Here is a 23642-nt window from a genome sequence, read left to right as displayed (position 1 = left end):
TTTTTTTTTTTTTTTTTTTTTTTTTGAGACAGAGTTTTGCTGTGTCACCCAGGCTGGAGTGCAGTGGTATGATCTCGGCTCACTGCAACCTCCGTCTCCTGGGTTCAAATTATTCTCCTGCCTCAGCCTTCTGAGTAGCTGGGATTACAGGAATACACCACCACACCCAGCTAATTTGTTAATTTTTAGTAGAGACGGAGTTTTACTGTGTTGGCCAGGCTGGTCTCCAACTCCCAACCTCAGGTGATCCACCTGCCTCGGTTTCCCAAAGTGCTGGGATTATAGGTGTGAACCATCATGCCTGGCTAAATTTTTTTAGAGAAGGAGGCTCACTATGTTGCCTAGGCTGGTCTCGAACTCCTGGCTTCAAGCAATCCTTCTACCTTGGCTTCCCAAAGTGCTGGGATTACAGATGTGAGCCTCTGTACCCAGTCCAGTCTTGGACATTTTTTCATGCCAGTGTTTGTGTATATGTATGTGTATGGAGCTGTCATTTAAAATAGCTGCATGATATTTAGTGGAATGCATATAAGTCTTATCCAATCTCTCATGTAACAATGTTATAGCAATCTCTTGGTGGGTATTTTTTTGGTTATATAGTAGACCCTTGAGCCTAGGAAAGGCCTTGTTACGGTATGAAGTGAGACCTTGGTAAGGCTAGTGAAACCTAGAATTCTAGACCTAGAATTATCTCTAAAACACACACAGGCAGGACCAGAAGGAATCTTCTAGTTATGCCTCTGTGTGCTTTAGAGATAATTGCTCCGTTTTTCTGGGCCTCAGTTTTCTCACTAAAAGGGAGGATTAGACTTGAAGATATACTCAGATCTTATCCAACTTTTAATGTTATAAATGTATGCTGAAATTGCCCGTACTGTCTATTGCTGTGTAACAAACTTCCGCAAACTTAATGCCTTAAAGCTACAATCCTTTATTTAGCTCATAGCTCTGCTGGACATTTCTTCTTATCTGGGCAGGCTCAGTTGATCTGTTGACAAGTGGGTCAGGGGAGCTTGTGTTCCTGGATGGCCTCACATGTCTAGTGGTGGTTGGTTCTGTTCACATGTGACTTGGCAGAGTTTCAGAGGTAGCAGGAGCAGAAGATGAAAGGCATCTTGAAGCCTAGGCTTGGAACTGACACAATGTCACTATGATCACAGTCTCTTGGACAGAGCAAATCACACGGCTTGCCAGATTGAGGTGGAAAGAGCCACCAAACTGGCCCTGAGACCACCCAACTCTGAACTTTTTGCTAAGTAATGAAAGGGATCTTGAAGTTTAGGCCACTGTCAGTCAGTTTTCTGTTAACTTGCAATGGAGAGGGTTCCTCACTGACATGTATATGTCACTATTAAGGATGTGATTAAATGAAGAAGAGAAGCAAGTAAGGTGTACCTTTCCTTCTATTTCATTTTAATGTATCAGACAATATTTTAGACCATTGGCCGTGCTTTTAGATGGCTTTGCATTCTCGGCTTTTGGCCAGACATGCTTTTTCAGCTGTTCTATGTTAATCCTTAACCTGAGCAAGAGGTCAGAGCAGGGAGCAGGCACGTGGGAGGCAGTCATTGCTCCCATTTATTCTGGGGCAGAAACACAAGAGGTTGAAGCAGCGGCTCTGGCCTAGGAACATGTTATTCTTTAACCTGGTTACTTTTTGTTTTAAATGCAATAGGGCACTTGAGAGTAGTGGAGCATGAGTTTTAAAAATAACTGACGAAAAACGTCACTGGGTGGAACTGGAACTAGATAACGGAATTCATGTTCTTCATGTTTGAGATGAGACTTACAATGCATTTTTCTACCATGACCTTGAACTTGCCATATGTCTTTATTGGAACAAGCTGTGGGGAGCTGGTAGTGGGAAAGGGAGATGTGAAATTCTTGCAGGACAAGCAGAGAGTGACAGCAGAAGAGAAGGTAAAACGTGTGCCTGAGTCAAGGAAGGCAGTTCAGCAAGACGTAAACTTAAGGAAAGACCACAAGGGGGTTATGCCAGAGTATATAGAACCCTACAACACCATGTCCAGGACCAAAGGAACAACAAAGCTTCAGGGCAGGTGTCCCCTGAACTCAACCCTGATTCTGCATCATCTTGTATAGCACAAACTGGCGACACCTGTGACTTTGCCTTTCCCAGGGTCCTTGCTGCAGGTAGGCTCAGCCTGAGGGAGGTGCTGGCAGGAGCCTCGGAGGCAGGGGGCGCTGGCATGCTTCTGTCCTTCAGCTCACCTTGGGAGAGCTCTGGACTGCGTCCCCCCGGCTCCTCGTCCCATAGGCAGCCCCGCTGTGTGTCTGGTCTTGCAGGTTGGCTGCAGCTTCTGGGCCCTGCTTCCAGCCCCTCTTCCCGTGATCCTGCAGCCCTGGAGGGTGTAGCAGTGTCTCACGTAGCTGATCTTCAGGTTGCCTTCCTCTTCTTGGCTGTTCTTTCTGCTGTTCCGTCCTCTGCGTGACCGATTTTCCGTGTTAAATTCCCTCACTGAGACACTTCCGACTTCCTGACCGGACAAAATCTTGTTGACTCAAACTGTCTTCTCTCTCTGTGTTTAGTGTGAAGGGGTCTATATCTTAACCACTCATTTGAAAGACTTATTGGGAGTCAATGCAGATATGGATTGGGGTAATGCCAGTGAGTAGTTTAAGGAAAGGACAGCTCTGAGGAGGGCACTTGAGAAGGTTTGCTACCACAGTGAGAGAAATAATAGGCCGGGCCTGGTGACTCATACCTGCAATCCCAGCACTTTGGGAGGCCAAGTTGGGTGGATCACCTGAGGTCAGGAGTTTGAGACCAGCCTGATCAACATGGTGAAACCCTGTCTAAACTAAAAGTACAAAAATTAGCCAGGTGTGGTGGTGCCCACCTGTAATCCCAGCTTCTTGGGAGACTGAGGCACGAGAATCGCTTGAACCTGGGAGACTGCGGTTGCAGTGAGCAGAGATTGTGCCACTGCACTCTAGCCTGGGCTACAAAATGAAATTCTGTCTTAAAAAAGAAAAAAAAAAAAGGAATGGGGAGAATTGCAGATGACTTGTGAGTGGAGGCTGAGATGGGGGACCACCTGGTGGATAAATGATGTAACGAGAAAGGGGAGAATGAGACCTAGGGTTGGGGGATCCTTGAAGTGACAGCCCTTTATGACAATTGGAAATCTGAGTTATTATGAGGACTCACAGTGGAGATCTGTGATTCTTCTGAGAAGAGGTGACAGTTGAAGACACAAAAAAAGAAGTTCTTTGTAGAGAAAAGTCCATACGAACAATGGAAGGCTGGATCTTGGGGTTCACCCATAGTTGGGGGATAGAGGAATATAGAGGACACTGATGAGCTAAAGGTTGTACACTCAGATACAGGAGGAAAATTCGGATGGTTTTTCATCCCAGCTTTGAAAGGTGGGCATGCTTAGGAGCACCAGAAGCTGCAGAGAAAGAGAGGGGCATTTGGGATAAGACCTTTGGATTTGCCCAAAGGATAGTCAAGAGAGTGGTATGTTTATATGTGGCCACTGGCTCTAGATTAATTGTTCCAAATAGGATTTATTTATTTATTTATTTATTTATTTTTTGAGATGGAGTTTCGCTCGTGTTGCCCAGGCTGGAGTGCAATGGCGTGATCTTGGCTCACCGCAACCTCCACCTCTTGGGTTCAAGCTATTCTTGAGCCTCAGCCTCAGCCTCCCAAGTAGCTGGGATTATAGGTGCTCACCACCAGGCCCGGCTAATTTTTTTGTAGTTTTATTAGAGACAGGGTTTTACCACGTTGGCCAGACTGATCTCGAACTCCTGACCTCAGGTGATCCACTCACCTTGGCCTCCTAAAGTGCTGGGATTATAGGCGTGAGCCACTGTGCCCGGCCCCAAATAGGATTTTTAAAATAGCCATTTCTGGTCAGATGCAATGGCTGACGCCTATAATCTCAGCACTTTGGGGAGGCCAAGGTGGAGGATCGCTGGAGCCCAGGAGCTTGAGACCAACCTGGGCAATATAGTGAGACCATGTGTCTACAAAAAATTAAAAAAATTAGTGTAGTGTGGTGGCATATGCCTGTGGTCCCAGCCACTCGGGAGGCTGAGGCAGGAGGATTGCTTGAGCCTGGGAGGCAGAGGTTGCAGTGAGCAGAGATGGTGCTGCTGCACTCCATCCTGGGTGACAGAGCGAGACCCTGTCTCAAGAGAAACATAAATTTTAAAAACAGCTATTTTAAAATTTTATCATGGTTCAGTTATTTCAGATTTGCATTTTGTAAAGCACATATCTCATCTCTTCAATGCCTTGACCACAGTTGTGCAGGATTCCTCTTGAAGTCAAATAAGTAATGCACAGGTGAGCCAAAGAAACTTGAAATGGTAGCAATCCATGGATAGAAAAGAGCCCGCCCTGCTGTAAGTGACAGGTTTTGGGAATCTCTGAAAAGCATCAGTTTGCCCCTGTTGCTCCTTCTCTGGGTCATGCAGAACAGTAGAGATTTTCAAATCTGGACTTTGTGGAGTGACTACTTTATGCCTTTTTTCTCTTTTTAATGTGTGCTGTCTGGGACTCATGCTTTGCAGCTCCTCTTGGTGAAGTCTGAGACAGAACTGCTTCTTACTGAATTCTGCTCTGTGTGTAATAAACAGTCAATGTTATAAGGAAATTGAGGAATAACAGAATTTATTAGTTTAACTTTTTTCTTATTATAAAAGCACTATAATTGCACATAATAAAATGTGGAAAATGGGCCGGACGCGGTGGCTGAAGCCTATAATCCCAGCACTTTGGGAGGCCAAGATGGGCGGATCACGAGGTCAGGAGATCGAGACCATCCTGGCTAACATGGTGAAACCCCGTCTCTACTAAAAAATACAAAAAATTAGCTGGGCGTGGTGGCGGGTGCCTGTAGTCCCAGCTGCTCAGGAGGCTGAGGCAGGAGAATGGCGTGAACCCGGGAGGCGGAGCTTGCAGTGAGCTGAGATCCGGCCACTGCACTCCAGCCTGGGCGACAGAGCGAGACTCCATCTCAAAAGTGGAAAATAGAGGAAAGAAGATCCTGGTCTCATCTCTCTAAAACAACCACTTTAACAATTTGGAATCTCTTCTATTGGTGGATTCACTTCCTACTTTAGTAAGTAATTTTGAGCCATTGCTTCTGGTATCTCTCAGTGTTTATCCAGTTGCCCTGGGTATACAGTTCTGCCTACATGAAGGAGAAATAAGAGCAGCTTTATTGTAAAATATTCTGTATGTCCCACATACCTTGTGGAATAAAGAGAAGCCCTTTCAGGGTGAGCAGGAGAAAATGGAGGCAGGCAGACAGACAGCATTAGAATTGCTGGTGGAGGGTTCCTGGATCCTTAAGGTGTTCGTTTTTATTTTCATTTTTAAAAAATTGATGTGAAAATCATATGACATAAAATTAACCATTTTATTTATTGAGATAAGGTCTTGCTCTGTCACCCACTGCACAAACACGGCTTACTGCAGCTTCGACCTCCTGGGCTCCAGTGATCCTCCTGCCTCAGCCTCCCAAATAGCTGGGGTTGCAGTTGTGCACCACCTCGACTAGCTAATTTTTTTAAAAAACATTTTTTTTGTACAGATGGGGTCTTGCTATGTTGCCCAGGCTGGTCTTGAACTCCTGGCCACTAGTGATCCTCCTGCCTTGGCCTCCCACAGTGCTGGGATTATAGGCGTGAGCTACTGTGCCTGGCCCAAATTAACCATTTTTAAAGAGGACAATTAAATGATGTTTAGTACGTTCATTATGTTGTACAGCCACCACTTCTATGTAGTTCCAAAACAATTTTTGCTATCACAAAATAAAACCCTGTGCCCATTTGCAGTTACTCCCCATTTCTCTTCCCTGAGCCCTTGGCAACAACCAGTCTGCTTTCTGTTTCTATGGATTTACTATGCTAACTATTTCATGTGAATGAAATCATATGTGACTTTTTGTGTCTGACATCTTATTCTTTATCATGATGTTTTTGAGTTTCAACAACAATGTGGCATGTATCAATACTTCATTCCTTTTTATGGATGAATATTGTTCCATTGTATAGATTTGTCACATTTTACTTATCAATTTATCAGTTGATGAAAATTTGAGTTATTTCTGCCTTTTGACTATTGCGAATAGGGCTGCTATAAAAATTTGGGTATATGTATTTGAGTCTGTTTTTAATTGTTTTTTGTAAGGCATTAATCTTATTCCTCACTCTTTGGGTCGTAAACTATACAGGCTGAGCCAGCTTACTTGGATCATGGCAGTTCACGGTTGGAACCAACACATTTTGCTTACTGCTAAGCAATTCTCTGCATTATAATGATTTAAGTCACAATCCCAAAGATAATACATGGGTCTCCTTTTGCCTGACTGGTGCTTTGTTACAGGAATCCTGGTTCAGCATCTTGTCCCTACGGTGTGAAATGTTAGACTCTCAGCCATCTTATTATAATTGCTCGTGGGGAAAAACCATCTTTGTACTGCTCTGCTCAACAGCAGATCTTTGTTATGTAGCCCCAGACCCTAGCGTCCCTGTCCCTTGCCGCATCTGCCCTCTCTCTGCTCAGAGCATCTGCACTCATGGCTGCTGCCTGTGTTTGATTTAGAACTCATGGTCCAGAGCCACCAGTGACTGTGGAGCTGTTCACATGTGACTCCCTGAGCACAGAGTATATGTCTTGGAGATACCCAATCATGAACTTATGATCAGATGTGCTCTATTTACAGTGTCTAGATTGGTCCTTTGTCTGGAAATGTATCACTGTATTCCTCAACGTAGCTCTTGATAGACTCGAGGAGGAAAGGAACTTTGCTGTTATGCCAACTGGAACTTTAGCCTTTAGAATAAATTGGGGCAGGAAAGAAAGGAAGGAGGGCCAACAATGATCAGAGGTGTCAGATTAAAGCAAACATACCATTTTGCCACTGTCTAGCACTCTGAAGTAATGGGTATTTATTGTTTTAGATGGGTTCTCCCAGAAGGCAGAGCCTCAGGGATGAAGGTTTGGGTGCAGGAATGTGATCCCGGAAGAGTAGAATAAGGAGAGCAAGAGAAACAAAATATGGAAAGAGACAAACCCGGGAGGTATGCTAGTGTGCTGATTACAGCTGTGGGCAATTTAAGCTGAATCCCACTGGCGACCCTTGTAGGAACCACATAGAATATGCTTCAGAATTCTCTACCCCAGACACAGGTAATGGGATTATTTTCTCCTGGCTCCCATCTCCCATTGATCAAGGGCTGCCCCATGATGGGAGGTGGGTGGGGTTAACTCTCTCTTGCATGCCTAGATTTGCACTTGTACTTGGCTGAACAGTTGGCTGTGGACTTTCCAAACAGGCTTTTGTAGAAGAGTCCCAGGTCAGAAGGTAGGAGGTAAATAGTGCAGCCGAGTCCTCATGCTGTCTGTGTACCAATAGTTGGCTCAGCAGCCAGGAGTTAAAATGTGGATTGAGAGGGTGTAAGGCAGGACACACATGTGTCCAGCATGTGTAATTTCCACATTTTTTTCACCTTTTTGTTGCTGCTTATAGCCACCTCCTGTATCTAAACCTAAATCAAAGTTTTAGGAATATCCCAAAATGATAGCGTTCTATTATGGAACGTATTCTCAGCCTGGCTGTCGGTGAAGGTCATGTTTTTGTCCCCAACCCCATCACTTCTCTTTTGCTCTTCCCATATCAATTTTGATGGAATTAGGCCAGTTGATCCGTTAGACTTAAAGCCACTAAGTCTGTTAAAGCTGTAGGAATCCAATTAGATTTTAACACAAGATGAAACTCTTAAAAAATGAATAATTTGGACTCTTCAGCAGGTAGCAGAGTCTCTGGAGACAGGAAGAAATGAGAAAAAAGTCTCATGTACTATCATGCGGGGAGCGATAAGAGTCTAATTTTCTCCTTCATGTGCTCTAAAGTCTGTTATGACAGTGACGTGCTGGCTCTGAAGCCATAGTAGGAGTCGTAGTAGGAGCTTTTGTGTGTTATGTAAAGCCCAGCAACTTTTCTTTTGCATTTCCTGTGAGGATCACTCTGTCCCCGGACTATTAACACAGAGCCAACTTGCTCAGGTATTGACACCTGGTAGCCATGCTGCTTCTGTAATGAGCCTGGAGCTTCTTGCTGAGCCAGTATATGCACTGGTGAATTGATGGAAACTACATTTTTAGAGCTCACACATTAGGGACACTCCAGGGTTCTATGATTATAGGGCTGAGATACTTCAAGAGAAGTCCTAAGTCTTAGCTAAGGTGATATGGAGACATCATTCCTTAATCAAAACAGTGAAATCATCAACCATTATGTATACAGACCTTAAGTGTGTGTGTCATTGTAACTTCGAATCTTTACCCACCAGTCTTTAGATAAAGTTCCAAGGTCCATTCATCAAGCGTGGGCTTGCTGCTAGAGTTTCTGCATCATCTCCCTGGTGTAAAGCATATCTATTATGTATTACTTATAATTCCTGTTTTGATTTGTTTAAAGAATAGGGCAGCCTGATCACAGAACACTTCTAGATTTTTAGAAATAGTTTTTACTCTTTTTTAGTTGTCATGCCTGTACCTAATTCAATGGCTGGCTGTTTTTAGCAACTCACTTTTATTGATATTTTTCAAATCACACATCTTAGTTTCATAAAGACAATTATTTTCATACTTTTATTGGTTTCTTTATTATTTAAATTGTGTAATTAAAATAATAAGTACAGCAGCAGAAATAGAGTAGGGACTAAATACTGTTGGCTGTTTGTAAATACCCAGCTCAGCTGGTGGGGCAGAGTGTGCAGGCATAACTAGAGAAAGGCTTTGAGCCTTACACGGTCAGCACTAAAATGCATCAGTCAGTAGGTTTTGGAAGAAATGTGGTGGGACATCCAATTCGTTGGTTAAATTGAGGACATTGAAAGCATCTACGACAGCTTTTCTAACTCTGCTACCTGAAATCCTGAGACGGGGCAACACAAATATCTTCTCATTTAAAATGGCCTAAGCCTCTCCTGGGTTGTTTCTAACGGCTCCATCCACACACTTTCTGCGTGGAAATCCTGGCGCCCATGGGCAGTCCTTCAGGCTCTTATTCGCTGGCCCAGGTCTGCAGATTTCAGTGACTGGAATGACAGCAGCCTAGTGCCTGAACCACAAATACCGCTAAAGATTCCCTGTCTTGAAATTGTTGGTAAAAATGGAGAGATCTGAGAGTGAGTCAGGTGCTTTCCTTTGTGCTTTAGAAATTAGTAGAAAAATAAATAAATAAAAATAAGTAAGTGAATCTTGTTGGCTCTGTTTACTCAGGTCCTATGTGTGGATTCAGGATTCTTAAAAGTTCAAGACAGGATCTAAACGTATTTGTGTTTTGAAAATAAGCCTAGGCCAGGTGCGGTGGCTCATACCTGTAATCCCAACACATTGGGAGGCCAAGGCAGGTGGATCACCTGAGGTCGGGAATTTGAGATCAGCCTGACCAACATGGAGAAACCCCGTCTCTACTAAAAATACAAAATGAGCCGGGCGTGGTGGTGCATGCCTGTAATCCCAGCTACACAGGAGACTGAGGCAGGAAAATCACTTGAACCCAGGAGGCAGAGGTTGCGGTGAGCCGAGATCGCGCCATTGCACTCCAGCCTGGGCAACAAGAGTGAAACTCCATCTCCAAAAAAAAAAAAAAAAAAAAAAAGGCCTCGCTTAGTGTTAGCATAAGCCTGTGAGCCTGCAGTTTATTTCTGCTTTGGCAACAGTGCCTTACTGAGAATTAGGAAGAGATTAAATCTATGTATATAAGACACCTGTGTATGTGTTCCATACTTATAAAAAGCACAGGAGAAAAGAGGAAGCCAAATATCAAGACCTTCTAAGATTCTGGCCAAACACAATGTTTTTAGGAAAATTACCTCATGGATCCACGGGTTATAAGGTTTCTGTAGCCTCCTGTGGCTATCACCATAGGTGAGGTAGTAAGGTGCTATCTAGCCAGACTTCCTGTGTTATTAGCAAAACTCGCATTTTTATCTTAACTTCATCAGCAGTACCAAGCTCGGAATAGTAATTAGTGGGATTTATTCCACAGCTCCTGTAGGAGTCTGCACGCCGCTTGGGCATGTTGATGATGTCGTGATTTAATTTTTTTAGCATGAAACATTTTGAAACACAAGTAGGCGTGCCCTTTTGAGCTTGGCATTTTTGTGCCTGAGCATTTGGGAAGGAGATAATGATCTCTTAGTAGACAGGAGTGCTCTGTCAGATTAGTTATTGATTTCAAGAAAAAACAAATTTGCTTCTTGAAATGTTCTTGGAATGACATTGGACTTCTCATCCCATGGCTGATTTGACCCACTGGTAGGAGACAGAAGTTTAAACATAAAATAGGAGCCCTTGCCCCCATGTTCCTGAGTGATCATTTATAGAATTCCTCAGCACGCACTTGCCTTTTGTTCTGTGATTCATTTCTGGCATAAAGTATCTTCGAGTCGATTACAATGAGACATGAGAAGAAATAGAGCAGAGAATAAATCACGAAATGCCCATCTTCAGGGCAGTAGTAATACAATTTTACGATGAAAATTATCCAGTCGAAATGATCCATTCCGTGTAGACATAAGTAAATTGTATGCAAATAACAATTTAATACCTGAGTATGACCCTGAGGAGAAAGCTTATTGAAACCCATTCTTCTAATTTGCTTGTCATTCTCGGTGTCTGCGTCAGCCTTAGGTGGTACCAGGCATCTGGCTTGCCTGGCAGCTGTCTGTAATTTCTAATTCAGGAACTAGTCTCTCCCATCCTTATCTATATTGCTCTGTGCTTTGCTCACTTCCACCTCTGCCACTCTGTCCATCTTGCTCAAACACGCCAAATGAACTCTCACCCCAGGGCTTTTGTGCTCTGTTGAGATTCTATGTAGAATGCTCTTACCCAGATGGCCTGACTCACTCCTTTACTTCATTGATGTCTTTAATCAAATGTTACCTTCTCACGAAGCCTTCTCTGGCCACCTGTCTAAAATTGGAAAGCCGCCTCAAGTTTTTTTTCTTTTTTTCTATCCCTGCTTCATATTTTACCTATTTACCTTTTTAGGGGGTGGTGGGTGGGGAGGACCTCTTTCTCTCACCAGGATGCCATTTCCACGAGGACAGGAGTATTTGTTTTGCTCATTGTTGTACTTCGTTCCTGAGAGCAGTGCCTGGCACATAGTAGATGTTTATTAAATACTTGCTGAATCTCTGAATAATGCGAGTTGGTTGGTGTTGTACCAGGTTGCTTTTTGGACATTTCATGTTTATGTATGGTAAGTGTGGTGGTATGTATGTCTTTTCCAGTCTCTTCTGCCTATTTGGAAAAGGAGAAGAGACAGTAATGAACCAGTGTTGATATTTTTAAAATTAGGTTTTCAGGGAAGAGGCAGTAGTTTAACCAGTGATAAAAATTGAGGTTGGGGGGATTTATTGCTCTTTATTTACCGCATTCATAGCTTTTGCAAGGTGAGGCCCTGCATCAAATTCAACGGAGTACATCATGGCTGGTTAGATACCGTCTCTGGCCTGGGAAAGGCCATCCTCGAGGAGAAGCAGTAAGCCGTGGAGACAGATGACTCCTGAGTAATGCACATTAAGTGCTATGTGTGGCGTAGTCTACATTTTGTTTTTACATCTATATACATACTGCCCATCAAACGTTACTCCTGTTATTAGGAATAGTTAATTAAAAACCATATAAACAATTAAAAGTATTTAGCTCCATGTGGTTTAGCCCTAATGAGCTTATTGTTTAAATACCTGAGAATTAGTATGCTATGTTGGCCTTTGATATTAAAAAGTAATTTTTTTCCAAGATGCTAACTCAGCTCCTGGTTATGGTGTTTCATAGAGAGTTGTGGTGACTTTTTTGGATCTCAGTTGAAGACAGCTGAGTGAATTACCTCAAGCGAGGCAGTGAATCCTCATGTCCTCATCACCTTCCAAGGCCCTACCACCTAATAGCATCACTTTGGGGTTAGAATTTCAATATATGATATATGAGGTTTTTTTTTGTTTTTTTGTTTTTTTGTTTTTTATGGAGTCTCACTCTGTCGCCCAGGCTGGAGTGCAGTGGCACAATCTCGGCTCACTGTAAGCTCTGCCTCCTGGGTTCACGCCATTCTCCTGTCTCAGCCTCCCGAGTAGCTGGGACTACAGGCGCCCGCCACCACGCCTGGCTAATTTTTTTGTATTTTTAGTAGAGATGGGGTTTCACCGTGTTAGCCAGGATGGTCTCAATCTCCTGACCTCATGATCCACCCGCTTTGGCCTTCCAAAGTGCTGGGATTACAGGCTTGAGCCACCGCGCCCGGCCACAATATATGAGCTTTTTTTTACCGGGGAGGGGACACAAATATTTAGACCGTAATATGTACATATATGTATGTGTTTGTATGTGTGTGTATTTCCATTGTAGCTTTGTTAATATTTGTATCTGGTTGGGTGAGTTCTTCCCTTTTGCTCTTCTTTTCAAAATTAACTTGACCTTTCATGAAACTTTATTCTTCTATTTACATATTAGAATAAATTTGTTGAGTTGCTCAAAAAATCCTGCTGGAATTTTTATTACAATAATTGTAAAGCAAATTGGGGAGAACTGACATCTTTACAACATTAAGTTGTCCCATCCATTTACCTGATATGTGTATTTCCATCTTCTCAATTCTGCATTGATTTCTTTTCATGGATTAATTTTTTTTTCTCTATAAAGTAAAGGTCTCATATACTCCCTGTTTGGTTAATACTTGTACATCATAGTTTTTATTGCTATTGTGAATGATATCTTATTTTCTATTTTCTGATTGGTTATCGTTGATATGAAGGAATGCTATTGGTTTTTCTAAATTCATCATATATCTGACAACATTGTGAAACTCTTTTTTTTTGGTTTTAAAATAAAACAGTCACATCTACAGTGATTGTTTTCTAGTCCTATTTTGTTGACTAGTGCTTCCAGTAAACAGTGGTAGTGGAATTCTTGTTTCTAATATTAAAAGGAATGAAGCTAATTTTTAAAAAATTAAATATGCTTTAAATATGATGGTTACTGTAATTTTTTGGTTTGTAGCCTAATTAAGAAAATTTCTTTTTATTCCTTGTTTTCAGATTTTTTCTCTATTAAAATGGCAATTCAGCATTTAACGGTCTCTGTGTTATGTTACTATATATATATAAAATAAAATTATTTTCTTTGGGGATCTGTAATTCTAGGAATATAGCCCACAATTGCCCTACTTTCAAAGGAGTGTTGTGTGTTTATTTTGATGATGATAAGTGGTTAAGTTGAAGTTTTGGGTAAGAATAAAGATAAAAATGTGGAACAGTTGTCAGCTTTCTTCCTTTCTAGCAACTATTTTAAAGTCTGCCCTGTGTTAGATACTATTTTGGATGATGAGGTCCTTCTTTAATTGTGAAGGCCCAGCTGGAGGGGCTGAATCTCTAATCAGGTGTTTTCTGAGTTGAGTCTTGGATGAGATTTATAATTTGGGTCCGAGTTTTGTATGATTCATTTACCTTTTGGGAGCTGTAGACTTTAGATCTATAAAGGGAAAGGACTAGACTAGAATTATGTCTGAGATTCCATCTAGCTCTAAAATTGCATAGTTCCAAAGCATGAGAAATGCAGCGAGAATTGAGCTTCGTCAGCAGAAAGAGAGTCTTTCATATTTTCAGAATAAAGCATCCAAAAGGAGTCTTGGTACTTGGAATTGCAAGGCCCCCAAGCAAATGGTGTGGATGGAGGATGCAAAGCGAAGAAGGTGGAAGGTTTTGAAATCACACTTGACACTTCTGGGTGGATCTGTGGGAAGTGGCGAGAGAAGGGTGGTGTGCGATAAGGGTGGTCAAATGCACAAGGACAGTGCTTTCAGTTGAGTTGGGACCTTCAAGTTTGCCCTGGAGATTGACTAGGGATTCTAGAGCAGTTGAATTAACTGTTAAAGAAGAATCAGCAGGATTTATTGGCAAGGGAGTGGGGAGGGTGGAGGTGGGGGGTTAGATGATTGGGGGATGGAGGAGTTGAAAATGATGGGGGGAAAAAAGCGAAAAATGTCAAGTTTTGTTTCTCACTATTTGTAGGAAATGAAATATATGCATTTGCTTGTGACAGTTTTTCAGAAATCTGGCATTTGCATGCATACTCATAGATTCAGGACAGTGTTTAGAAGCAGGCTAGAGATGTCGTCTCTGGAAGAACCACAATTTTTCATTTGCACACATTTGCATGCATTTATATTGCCATTTGAGAGGGTATTGGTATAAAGTTAGTGAAAAATGTTTAAGATATATTAAAGATTTGAAGATGAAATTTGAGGAAGAAATTTTCTATGCCTGGTTACTTAATATTGAAACTGTATTTCTGGATGAAAACAGGAATTTGGAAAAGTAGAGAGAGCTAGAACAAATTTGAAAAGCTAATCATGGAAATGAACTTGTAAAATTTCCCAGTTTTAATTCTACTTTAGGTCTGTTTAAGCTTGAAAGAATAGACAACTAAAAAACAAAAACAAAGCAATGCAAATTAGGTCAATATGAAGCTATTAAGCAAAATACTGGAATAGATTCATTTAAGAAACGGTTCACATTTTATTCAGATGTTGACTGTCAGGAAAGTGAAATTCCAACTAATTTTAATATACTATTTTAAAAATTGTTATGCTGTTTCTTTTTGTTGATTTTGAAGTATATTTGCTTTTAGAGGAAAAGGATTTTTATCCTTAGCTTTCACATATTTAGATATGGCACAATTTTTTTAGAGGAATAGAAGAAATACAATCCAATGATTTTAGTTGGTTAAATTTGTTCTTCAAAATATATTTCCAGACTTGTTGGATTTTTCTGTTTCCCTTGGGCTATTTTTTTCCGAAATATAGTATCTTGTTTTCCTCCTTGCTATGAAGGAATTCAAGGAAGTGAGGAAAATATGTTTCAAAGTAAATGTCATTTGAATGTTGTTACAATTAGTTGGTGCTCAGAAATTTTTCACATCAGAAAAATTTTCTACAGTAGAAGTGGTTGTCTCAAATGTCTATTTGAGATCTTATACCCCCTTTCCTCCCTTGCCTTCTTTTAATGCTAGTTCAGCAATTACAAACTTTTGATACATGTCTTAAGAGGTTTTTAGGACCAGCTGATCTTTTCTATTTGGAACTTTGTTTATTGCAAGTATTAAGGGAAACTTTCCATTATTTAAACTAATTATTTCTTTTTGGTAAACCATGTAGATTGGATTAATTTATAGGGAACTTTGCTTTCTATAACAGGTGGGTTTCTGAAAATGTGAAATCATATTTTAAGTGCATTTTTTTCCTCTGAAGCAAGTGGTTTTTTAGTAATTAGGATGACTATCTTTTAAAGTTAAGGAAGCCTTAAGACTGTGACTACTTAAGATACCAAGGACCAAAATGGCCATATAGTTCAGTCAGGGACTACTTAACAGCCATTCACCTATAATGAGGCTTGAAGACCTCATTTTATTTATTAATGATGGTATTTATTGCATACTTTATGACACATGCTTTATGTGTCTCTTCTCATATCTTTCTCCAACAACCCAATGAAGTAGGTAATATTAAACTTTAGAAAGGAAGATACCTACATTTTCTAGGTTACACAGTTTGCAAGTGGTGGAGCCCAGATTTGAACTCAGGCAGTTGACTTGAGAAAGTGTGCTCTTAACCACTCCCCACATTGTCCATAGTGCTGGATTGGTACTGGGCCTGTAGATGGTCCAGTGCTTCTCGCTCTAAGCTTTCTCGCACTTGGCTTCTATCTCCCAGGCTTGTTGCCCGTTTACCTTGGTTGGACAGATTCTTTCTAATGATTCCTCTCCTTTTCCAAGAATGCCTTTCCTAAATGGCGGTTTTGGCCAGTAGATACAAAGAGTATGTGTGTTTTGTCTTCTCTTTGCAAACTTGGGAAATTTAGGAATCATTCAATGAGAATGTAGGGAAAGACCAAGAGGCCCGTGTGATTGTGTGCAGATGCCTGGACAGGCTGTGAGCATTAGCACTTGGTCTCACCCGCTCCCACACTCTTTTTTGCTGTCACCCCATCATCAGTCAGGTGCTTACAAAGCGAGGGGACATAAGGAGTAGCCAGATGAGCACCTATGGCTGTGTGAGGGATAATTCTCCTAAGCAAAGGATGAAGAAACTTGCTCTTGACTCAGAATTTCCCACAGATGGCACACTTGGTGTTTCTAGTCACCCCCATTGAAGTAAATATTTGGAACAAAAACCTGCCATGTTGTTTCTCAGACTCTGTTAATATTTTAAATTAATAGCGAAGATAGGCTTTTATGACATGCAAGCATAATTTTGAAACAAAACCTGGAGATTGTAGACAGGCTGCCTTGTGGAAACACAGCCTGCTCGTTTATAGTGGCTGCAATTTGCTGCCTTTCTCACTTGTCCTTGTAATGACTGGTTACCTGTGGGATTTACCAAGGGTAAGACTTTTTTGTTCATGTTTATCGTGAAAGGAGGCATGGATGTGAATTACACTGTGAGAATCCCCAGTTAATGGAAAATTAAAGAGTTTTTGACTCAGATTTACTGCTTGTAAATTCAGATGACAGCCAACCATTAAATAATGATCATGGGGTTAGACATTCACCATGGAATAATTTTGCTCTTGGGTGAATTTCTTGATTTATTGCCATTCATGGTGATACTGCTACAGGCAAAGGTGTCTATTGCCAGAGCTGTCTTCCTCTCTGATTTCTGATGAGTCCTCATTTCTACTCAGAATTAGATGTGTGTGTGTGTGTGTGTGTGTGTTTTCCCTACAATCTTGATATTTAATGGCTGACCCTGTAATTATTTAATTACGTTTTGGGCTTCTGACCAGTCTGACGCTATAGAAAATAAGAAGGTCAGCGACTCAGCAACTGCTTATGATTTTGTGCTAAGCAACTTCTTAACATTTTAAAAATCCATAAGGTTTTCATTGTTCAAGTTTTCAGTGATATTAAGAAACAAACGTTGTCCATGCAGCTTCTGCATGTCAGGCACTGTGCTAAGCATTTTATATGCATAATCTAATTTAAGTTTCATGATGATGTTTAAGGGTCAATGTTATTATTTCTCTTTTTAAAGATTAGGAAATTGATGCTTAATGAGAAAGCTTAAATAACTCACCCCAGATCACGTGGCAAGAACAGGGGTTTGGTAGGGGAGAAGTGGGGATAGAGGTGTGTGTATGAAGAATGAAACTTATGTGTCTGGTTTCAAAGCCCAGGGAAAAAAATCTGCCTTTTCCTGGACTGGAATAAGCCTCGCTGACAGGCAAAATATATTTCAGTGGACTGTTAATACTTAGGCAAATTTACTGTTATTAAAGAAATGTCCTCTTTCTCCCTCTACTCTCCAAGTGAAAAGATTGAAGCTGAAAGTAGGTGATTATTATAGCTCATTTTGATCACGATATATATAGTTCTTAGACCACACATTTCTCCAATTACCTAACATATGGTTATTTCCTATCTTTATCTGCATTCTAATTCATTATGTCCAAGTCAAAGCCAGAGAATCTTTACAATCTGCGGTATTTCACGGTGAACCAAAACTCTGATTTCTACCCTGGCTCTCACCCCACTCCTCCATCCCCTGGTGATCTGTAGAATGATGAATCATTAATGTTTAACAGTGTTTAGAGCTGTGCTTGTTAGCTGAGGCCTGAGGCTAAGACTACCTTGGTATCCAGACTGTTGAGTTGCTATGTCGTGTGCTGCCTTGCCTGTCTAGCTTCCCAAAGCCTACTCAGGCTTCAGGCCCATCACCCTTGGAACATCCTGCCGTGACAAGATGAGCTCACTTCTTTGACATTTTCTGGCTGTATTGCCAAATTAGCCCCTGTTATGCACCATCTTGTAAGTGTGCATCTGTGTATGTTTCCCTCCGTCTGTATATTTGCATCTTACATCCCCAGCAATATTATAGGTATCTATGTCTCATACATTTTGTTTTCTTCCTGACACTACACAGTATATATTTTCCTAGGCACATAGTAGGTATTCAGTAAATCTTTGAACTGTAGGAGCTAGATGATTTCTACATTATCTAACCTGCCTTTTCTCAAGCTGAGATGAAGTATAGGAACAATTGGAATGTAAAGTTTATGCAGAATTAAAATGTTTTCAATAGGGAATACATTCATATAGTTCAAAGTGGAAGAATATAAAAAGTATACAGTGAAAAAATCTCCCCTCTTCTGTTTCTATCCTCTCATTCCCTGCTTCTGCACAAATAAACAGCCACTTAATAGTTTTATATGTATCCTTCCGCAGTAGGTTTGTTTTAAGCAAATAATTTTCAACAAGTTAAATAACAAAAATACTTATGTACCTCATGTTGGAAAAGCTATACTTTGCATACTATAGAACAATTATGTGCCTTCCTTCACTTAACTATCTAGCTGAGAGATATTTCCAGATCAATTCGTAGAAACCTCTTTCATTATTGTTTTATAGCTTGGTAGTATTCCATTACATAGATGTACCATAATTTATTTAACCCGTCCCATGCTGACGGACATTTGGATTGTTTTCTGTCCTTTGCCATCAAACATAGTGCTGCGGTGACTAACAGGGACATACAGCATTTCACCTGGCTGCAGGTATGTCTGGAGGATACATTCCCAGACAGGATTGCTGGAGCCAGGGGAGATATGTTTGTATCTGTGACGGGTCTGCTGATTGCTGTTCTCAGGGTTTTGCCATCTTTTTGACTTCCACAAACTTGTTTCTCTGTGGCCCTGTTGACAGATTGTGTACTCAGACTTCTGAATTTTTGCCAATCTGATGGGTGAAAGATGGTTATCTAAAGTAGTTTGAATTTACATTTATCTTCTGAGTACAGTTGAACATATTTTCCTATGTGTTAAAAGTCCTTTATATTTCTTTTTTTGTAAGCTGTCTTCATACCTTGGCCCATTTTAATAATTATTTCCAGCTCTACAATTTTCCTAGTTTATAGGTTGGCTTTGTTGGTGGTCGTAGTGGGGTATTTTGTTGGTCTATTTGTTTCCTTTGCAGAAGTTTCCAGTTTTTAGGTAATCAAATTTATCAAGATTTTCTTTTTTCTGTTCTTTTCTTTTTTTTGAGACGGAGTTTTGCTCTTGTTGCCCAGGCTGGAGTGTAATGGCGTGATCTCGGCTCACAGCAACCTCCGCCTCCCGGGTTCAAGCGATTCTCCTGCCTCAGCCTCCTGAGTAGCTGGGATTACAGGCATGTGCCACCACGCCTGGCTAATTTTGTATTTTTAGTAGAGACGGGGTTTCTCCATGTTGGTCAGGCTGCTCTCGAACTCCTGACCTCAGGTGATCCACCTGCCTTGGCCTCCCAAAGTGCTGGGATTACAGGCGTGAGCCATCGCACTCAGCTAAGCTTTTCTGGTATAGCTTTGGGATTTCAAAGTGTTAGGCCTTTCCTATCCCATGGTTACAAGTTTTCTTCTAGTACTGTTAGTTTTTCTTAAATCTTTGATCCATTCGAAGTCTGTGATCTGAGAGATGAATCCAGCTTTGTTATTTAGATGGCTTCCCAGTTATCCCAACATTTACTGAAAAACCCATCTCCACTAAGTTGAGATGCCATCTTTATCATCAACTAGATTGTAATTTGGATTATATATTACCACAGGATGAAATGTAAACACTGGACTAACAAATGAGGAATAATTGGTGGACAGCTTAGTTCATGCATACAGCCGACATTATTAAGCACTTAATAAATTAAACAATTGTGATATGCCAGACCTTGGGGATATGAAGTTGAGCATGAAAGCATCTCTTAAGAAAGTAACTGGACAATCAATGAAATCTGGATGCAGTGGAATAAGAGCAGCAGAGAGGCTGAGAAAGCCAGGGAAATGCTTCACAGAGCAGGGAACACCATGCTGAGTTTCAAGGTTCAGCACCAGCCACGGAGGAAGGGCATTCTGGGAAGAGGAAATAATAGGTAGAGAGGCAGAGCTCTATGAGCGTCCATGGCGTGTGGGTCGGGGAGGCTGGGGGGCAGGATTTTGAATAGCTGTTCATGGCCATCATGTAGGACAGGAAGCACAATTGGAGATGAAACCAGAAGGGCAGTTCAGTGAGTATCTGTGGGATTTGGGCATGCAGTGTTGTTATACCTCCCCCGTACCTTCATCTCCCTAAAGAGATGTGGGGGAAAGATGAAGAGGTCCAAAATGAATAGAAGCCAACACTTAGTTGTGTTCTGCAGGTCAGTTGTTGAGTTTTGACACCTGTTGCTTATTCTAGAGTGCTCCGGGCTCCCGAAGCCGAAGTCTCACTTTGCTCCCACATGGAACACCCAATTCTGCGTCTCCCTGTAGCCAGAGACACCTCAGTGTGGGGGCCCCCGGTGTTGTCACAATCACGCATCACAAGTCGCCTGCAGCCGCCCGAAGAGCCAAGAGTCAGTATTCCGGCCAGCTTCACGAAGTCAGAGAGGTAGGCTTTGCTCTCCTACTAGGTTAAGCAGCCCCGGGGAGGTGGGGGCTGTGACAGGGGCTCTGCCGACTCCTCGTCCTTTGCGCCGTCTTGATTTGTGGAGAGAGGACCAGCAGCAAACCTCCCAGCTACACCGCTAGGACAGTCCCTCCTGGTTTAAAAAAAGTTAATTGTTCCTGTTTCTTCTTAGGTTAAGCGAATTGTTAGGAGACTTCTCTCAGAATTCAGAAAGCGGAGAAAGCAAGCGTACAAAAATATGGATGTAAATGGAAGTACAGTTAAATCCACGCTTGTAGCAAAGACTAGGCCCAACTCCATGGATAATAAGAAAATAGCTCTGGGTGTTTTGAAACTCAGGAAGTGTCGGACACAACGCAGATTCCCCCCATTTTCTGCCCTGCTTCACTTTTTCTCTCCTCTCCTCCTTCCCTTCATAGACACACTCCACGGGGGGTGTTGGGTAGTGAAAAGAATACTGTCCTTGAAGTCAGAAGACTGTTGTTTAAGAGCATCTCTTTTAACAGCTCCAAACCTCTGTTTCTATACCTGTAAAATGGAAATAAAACAGGCTTTGCCAGCCTTCTCTGGGGAAATAAGAGGATCATTTGTGATAATGAAAACTCTTTAATTGTGCCTTATAAAAGTGACATGAGGTTCCGTTTAAATTTTGCTTTTGATGCACTGGGAAGTCATCAGTTTGGGGATCCCACATCCCTAGTATCCCTGTCATCCTCTGCAGCTGTTATAGAGAACAGACTCTCAAATAAATGATGTTGGTTTTGGTTGCCTACTTCCTTTGAGTGCTGAGATTTTTTTGCTCTGCAACTTACTTGGGTACAGACCAGTTTCCTTTCCTCTTAGAGAAAGTGGCAGGGCTCTTCCTCTGTGTCACACAGAATGAGACTCCTAGACTAGAGTCTTGCTGCTGCTTGAATTAGCATGCATCTTGCTTTAGTTTTTAAATGTCACAAGCCAGGTGTAGTGCTCTGATAGCTGACTATCTTGGTTCTGAATCTGGCCCAGGAGGGACAGTCTAAAATCAGAGTCAAATCTGTAGATGCATACGAAAGACACATTTTTTTCTTGAAAGATTTTACATGTATATACTCTGTCTTGCCTAATAAAGAAAAAGTACAGAGTCAGAATTCTACTGGAATTTTCAGGTAGAATGCTTACTTTGAAATAGTCATCCTGATGTGTTAAAAAGGAAAAAAGTGGGCCGGGCCTGGTGGCCCATGCCTGTAATCCCAGCACTTTGGGAGGCCAAGGTGGGTGGATCACTTGAGGTCAGGAGTTCGAGACCAGCCTGGCCAACATGGTGAAACACCATCTCTACTAATAACACAAAAATTAACTGGGCATGGTGGCACGTGACTGTAGTCCCAGCTACTTAAGAGGCTGAGGCAGGATAATCGCTTGAACTGAGGAGCCAGAGGCTGCAGTGAGCCGAGATAGCCCCACTGCACTCCAGCCTGGGCAGCAGAGCGAGGCTGTGTCTCAGAAAAAAGAAAAAGAAAAAGTGGCTATTAGCTTAATTGTGTTACATTAGTTGATATGATGAATGATTGTGCACAGGTTTATATTTCTTTTTATTTTTCTTAGCACCTTTTCAAAACATCGTATAATGGAAAATATTCAAATATATGCAAAATAGAATAGTAATGCAACCCTATATCCATCACCTTACTTTAACAATTTAAATTTTCCGTTGTTCTTGTTTTATCTATTTTTAATTCCCCCACCACTTTATTTTTCCTGCTAGAGTATTTTAAAGAATAGTTAAGTTTTATAAAAAGTTCCTGTTAGATAAATACCGTTACATTAACTGGCAGTGATAAAATGATACAACACTTAACTATGATACCATCGTTTCACTTTTATATAGACCTCATTGCAGATTAGTTTATGAGTCATTTGAAACCGTAACCTTGAACAAAGGCAGGTGAAAGTTTATGGTATTTTGATAATTTTCTTTACTGTATTATAATGAATCTCTGTAGACTTACTGTTAAAAATGATAAGCCTGTATGTATGAAAAAAATTTTTTTTCTTAGGACTTGTGTGTATTGAGCAGTGACCTAAATAAAGGTTGAGGTACTTTAGCATGATTAATTAGCATTTGATTCCACAGAATCTTTTCTACCTTCATTTAAAAAGAATTCAATTTTTTAAAAGAATAGAACTATGGCTTTTGTGTGTGGTTGTACAAAGAAGTTTAATTTATATAAAGTCTATAATGCAAGTTTATATTGCAAAAAATGTATTAAGAAAATTAAAATTACCTATAATTCTACCTCCCTACAGGTAACCACTGTTAATCTTTCAATGAATTTACTTTTGGGTTTTTTCCCCTGTATATTACAGATGTAGATACGTAAAAATCTATACAGAGTGATCTAAATTTTGTAAATGAATACATGTATGCTTTTTTTCCCTTTATATTGTTTTTTCTCTGTTGTCTATCTATTGGGGAAAGCTATTGAAATTTCCCAGAGTTTCATGATATGAAAAATAATTAGGTGAAACCAGGTCCGGTGGCATGCACCTGTAATTCCATCTACTTGGGAAGCTGAGGCAAGAGGATTGCTTGAGGCCAGGAGTTCAAAACCAGCCTGGGCAACACAGCAAGACCCCATCTCAAAAAGGAAAAAGAAAAAGTAGGTGAAATGCCTCTATAGCCATTTGGTTTGGTTTTTGTACTCTTGGGTGATGGTATATTTCTTCAGGTTCTTGCTTTTTGTATATTGATAACCATTATTACTCAAAATTTAAGTAAGATTGTTGACATATAAGTGCCAACACTGGTAATGGAGAGAACTTTAGGGTGCCGAGTCCCTTTAGGAAGAGTTTAAAGTTTCAGTCCTCAGACACTGTGTCCACCTTCACTCCTGATGGGAGATGGGTAGCTGTTCTGTGGCATTTGTCATTTTGTGATGTGGCCAGGTCCACCTTGGGAACTATCCGAGCAAATTGCACTCATACTAGAAAGTTCCGCAGTTATTAATTTCAGAGCATAAAGGTCACTGCTTTAAGGTTCCACTGTATTTATCTATAAAATAGCTAGAAGAAAATGGAATAGCATTTTTAACCCAGCTGTTCAGGGAAGATAAACTTACGACCACAGAAGCAATGGAGAAAATCATCATACACAAGACAGATGTGCCAGAATATCAGGAGAATAAAAGAGAAATAGCCCA

At 41.0% G+C, this 23642-nt stretch overlaps 1 protein-coding gene across 3 annotated transcripts in view; it reads left to right on the top strand.

The window, feature by feature from the left end:
* OSBPL10 (oxysterol binding protein like 10) overlaps positions 1–23642 on the top strand; it is a 328230-nt gene that overhangs the window by 132934 nt on the left and 171654 nt on the right. For 2 of the 3 annotated variants that reach the window (XM_025376267.1, XM_025376266.1), the window contains exon 4: positions 20254–20445. The exons of the other annotated variant lie outside the window; for it this stretch is intronic. In XM_025376267.1, the coding sequence (XP_025232052.1) occupies positions 20254–20445 (192 nt within the window). The remainder of the gene's footprint in view (positions 1–20253; positions 20446–23642) is intronic. 3 annotated transcript variants of the gene reach the window in all.

The sequence above is a fragment of the Theropithecus gelada genome, chromosome 2 (genome assembly GCF_003255815.1).
Source record: "Theropithecus gelada isolate Dixy chromosome 2, Tgel_1.0, whole genome shotgun sequence".
Lineage (NCBI taxonomy): Eukaryota > Metazoa > Chordata > Mammalia > Primates > Cercopithecidae > Theropithecus > Theropithecus gelada.
This window is presented reverse-complemented; position numbering and strand designations above follow the sequence as displayed.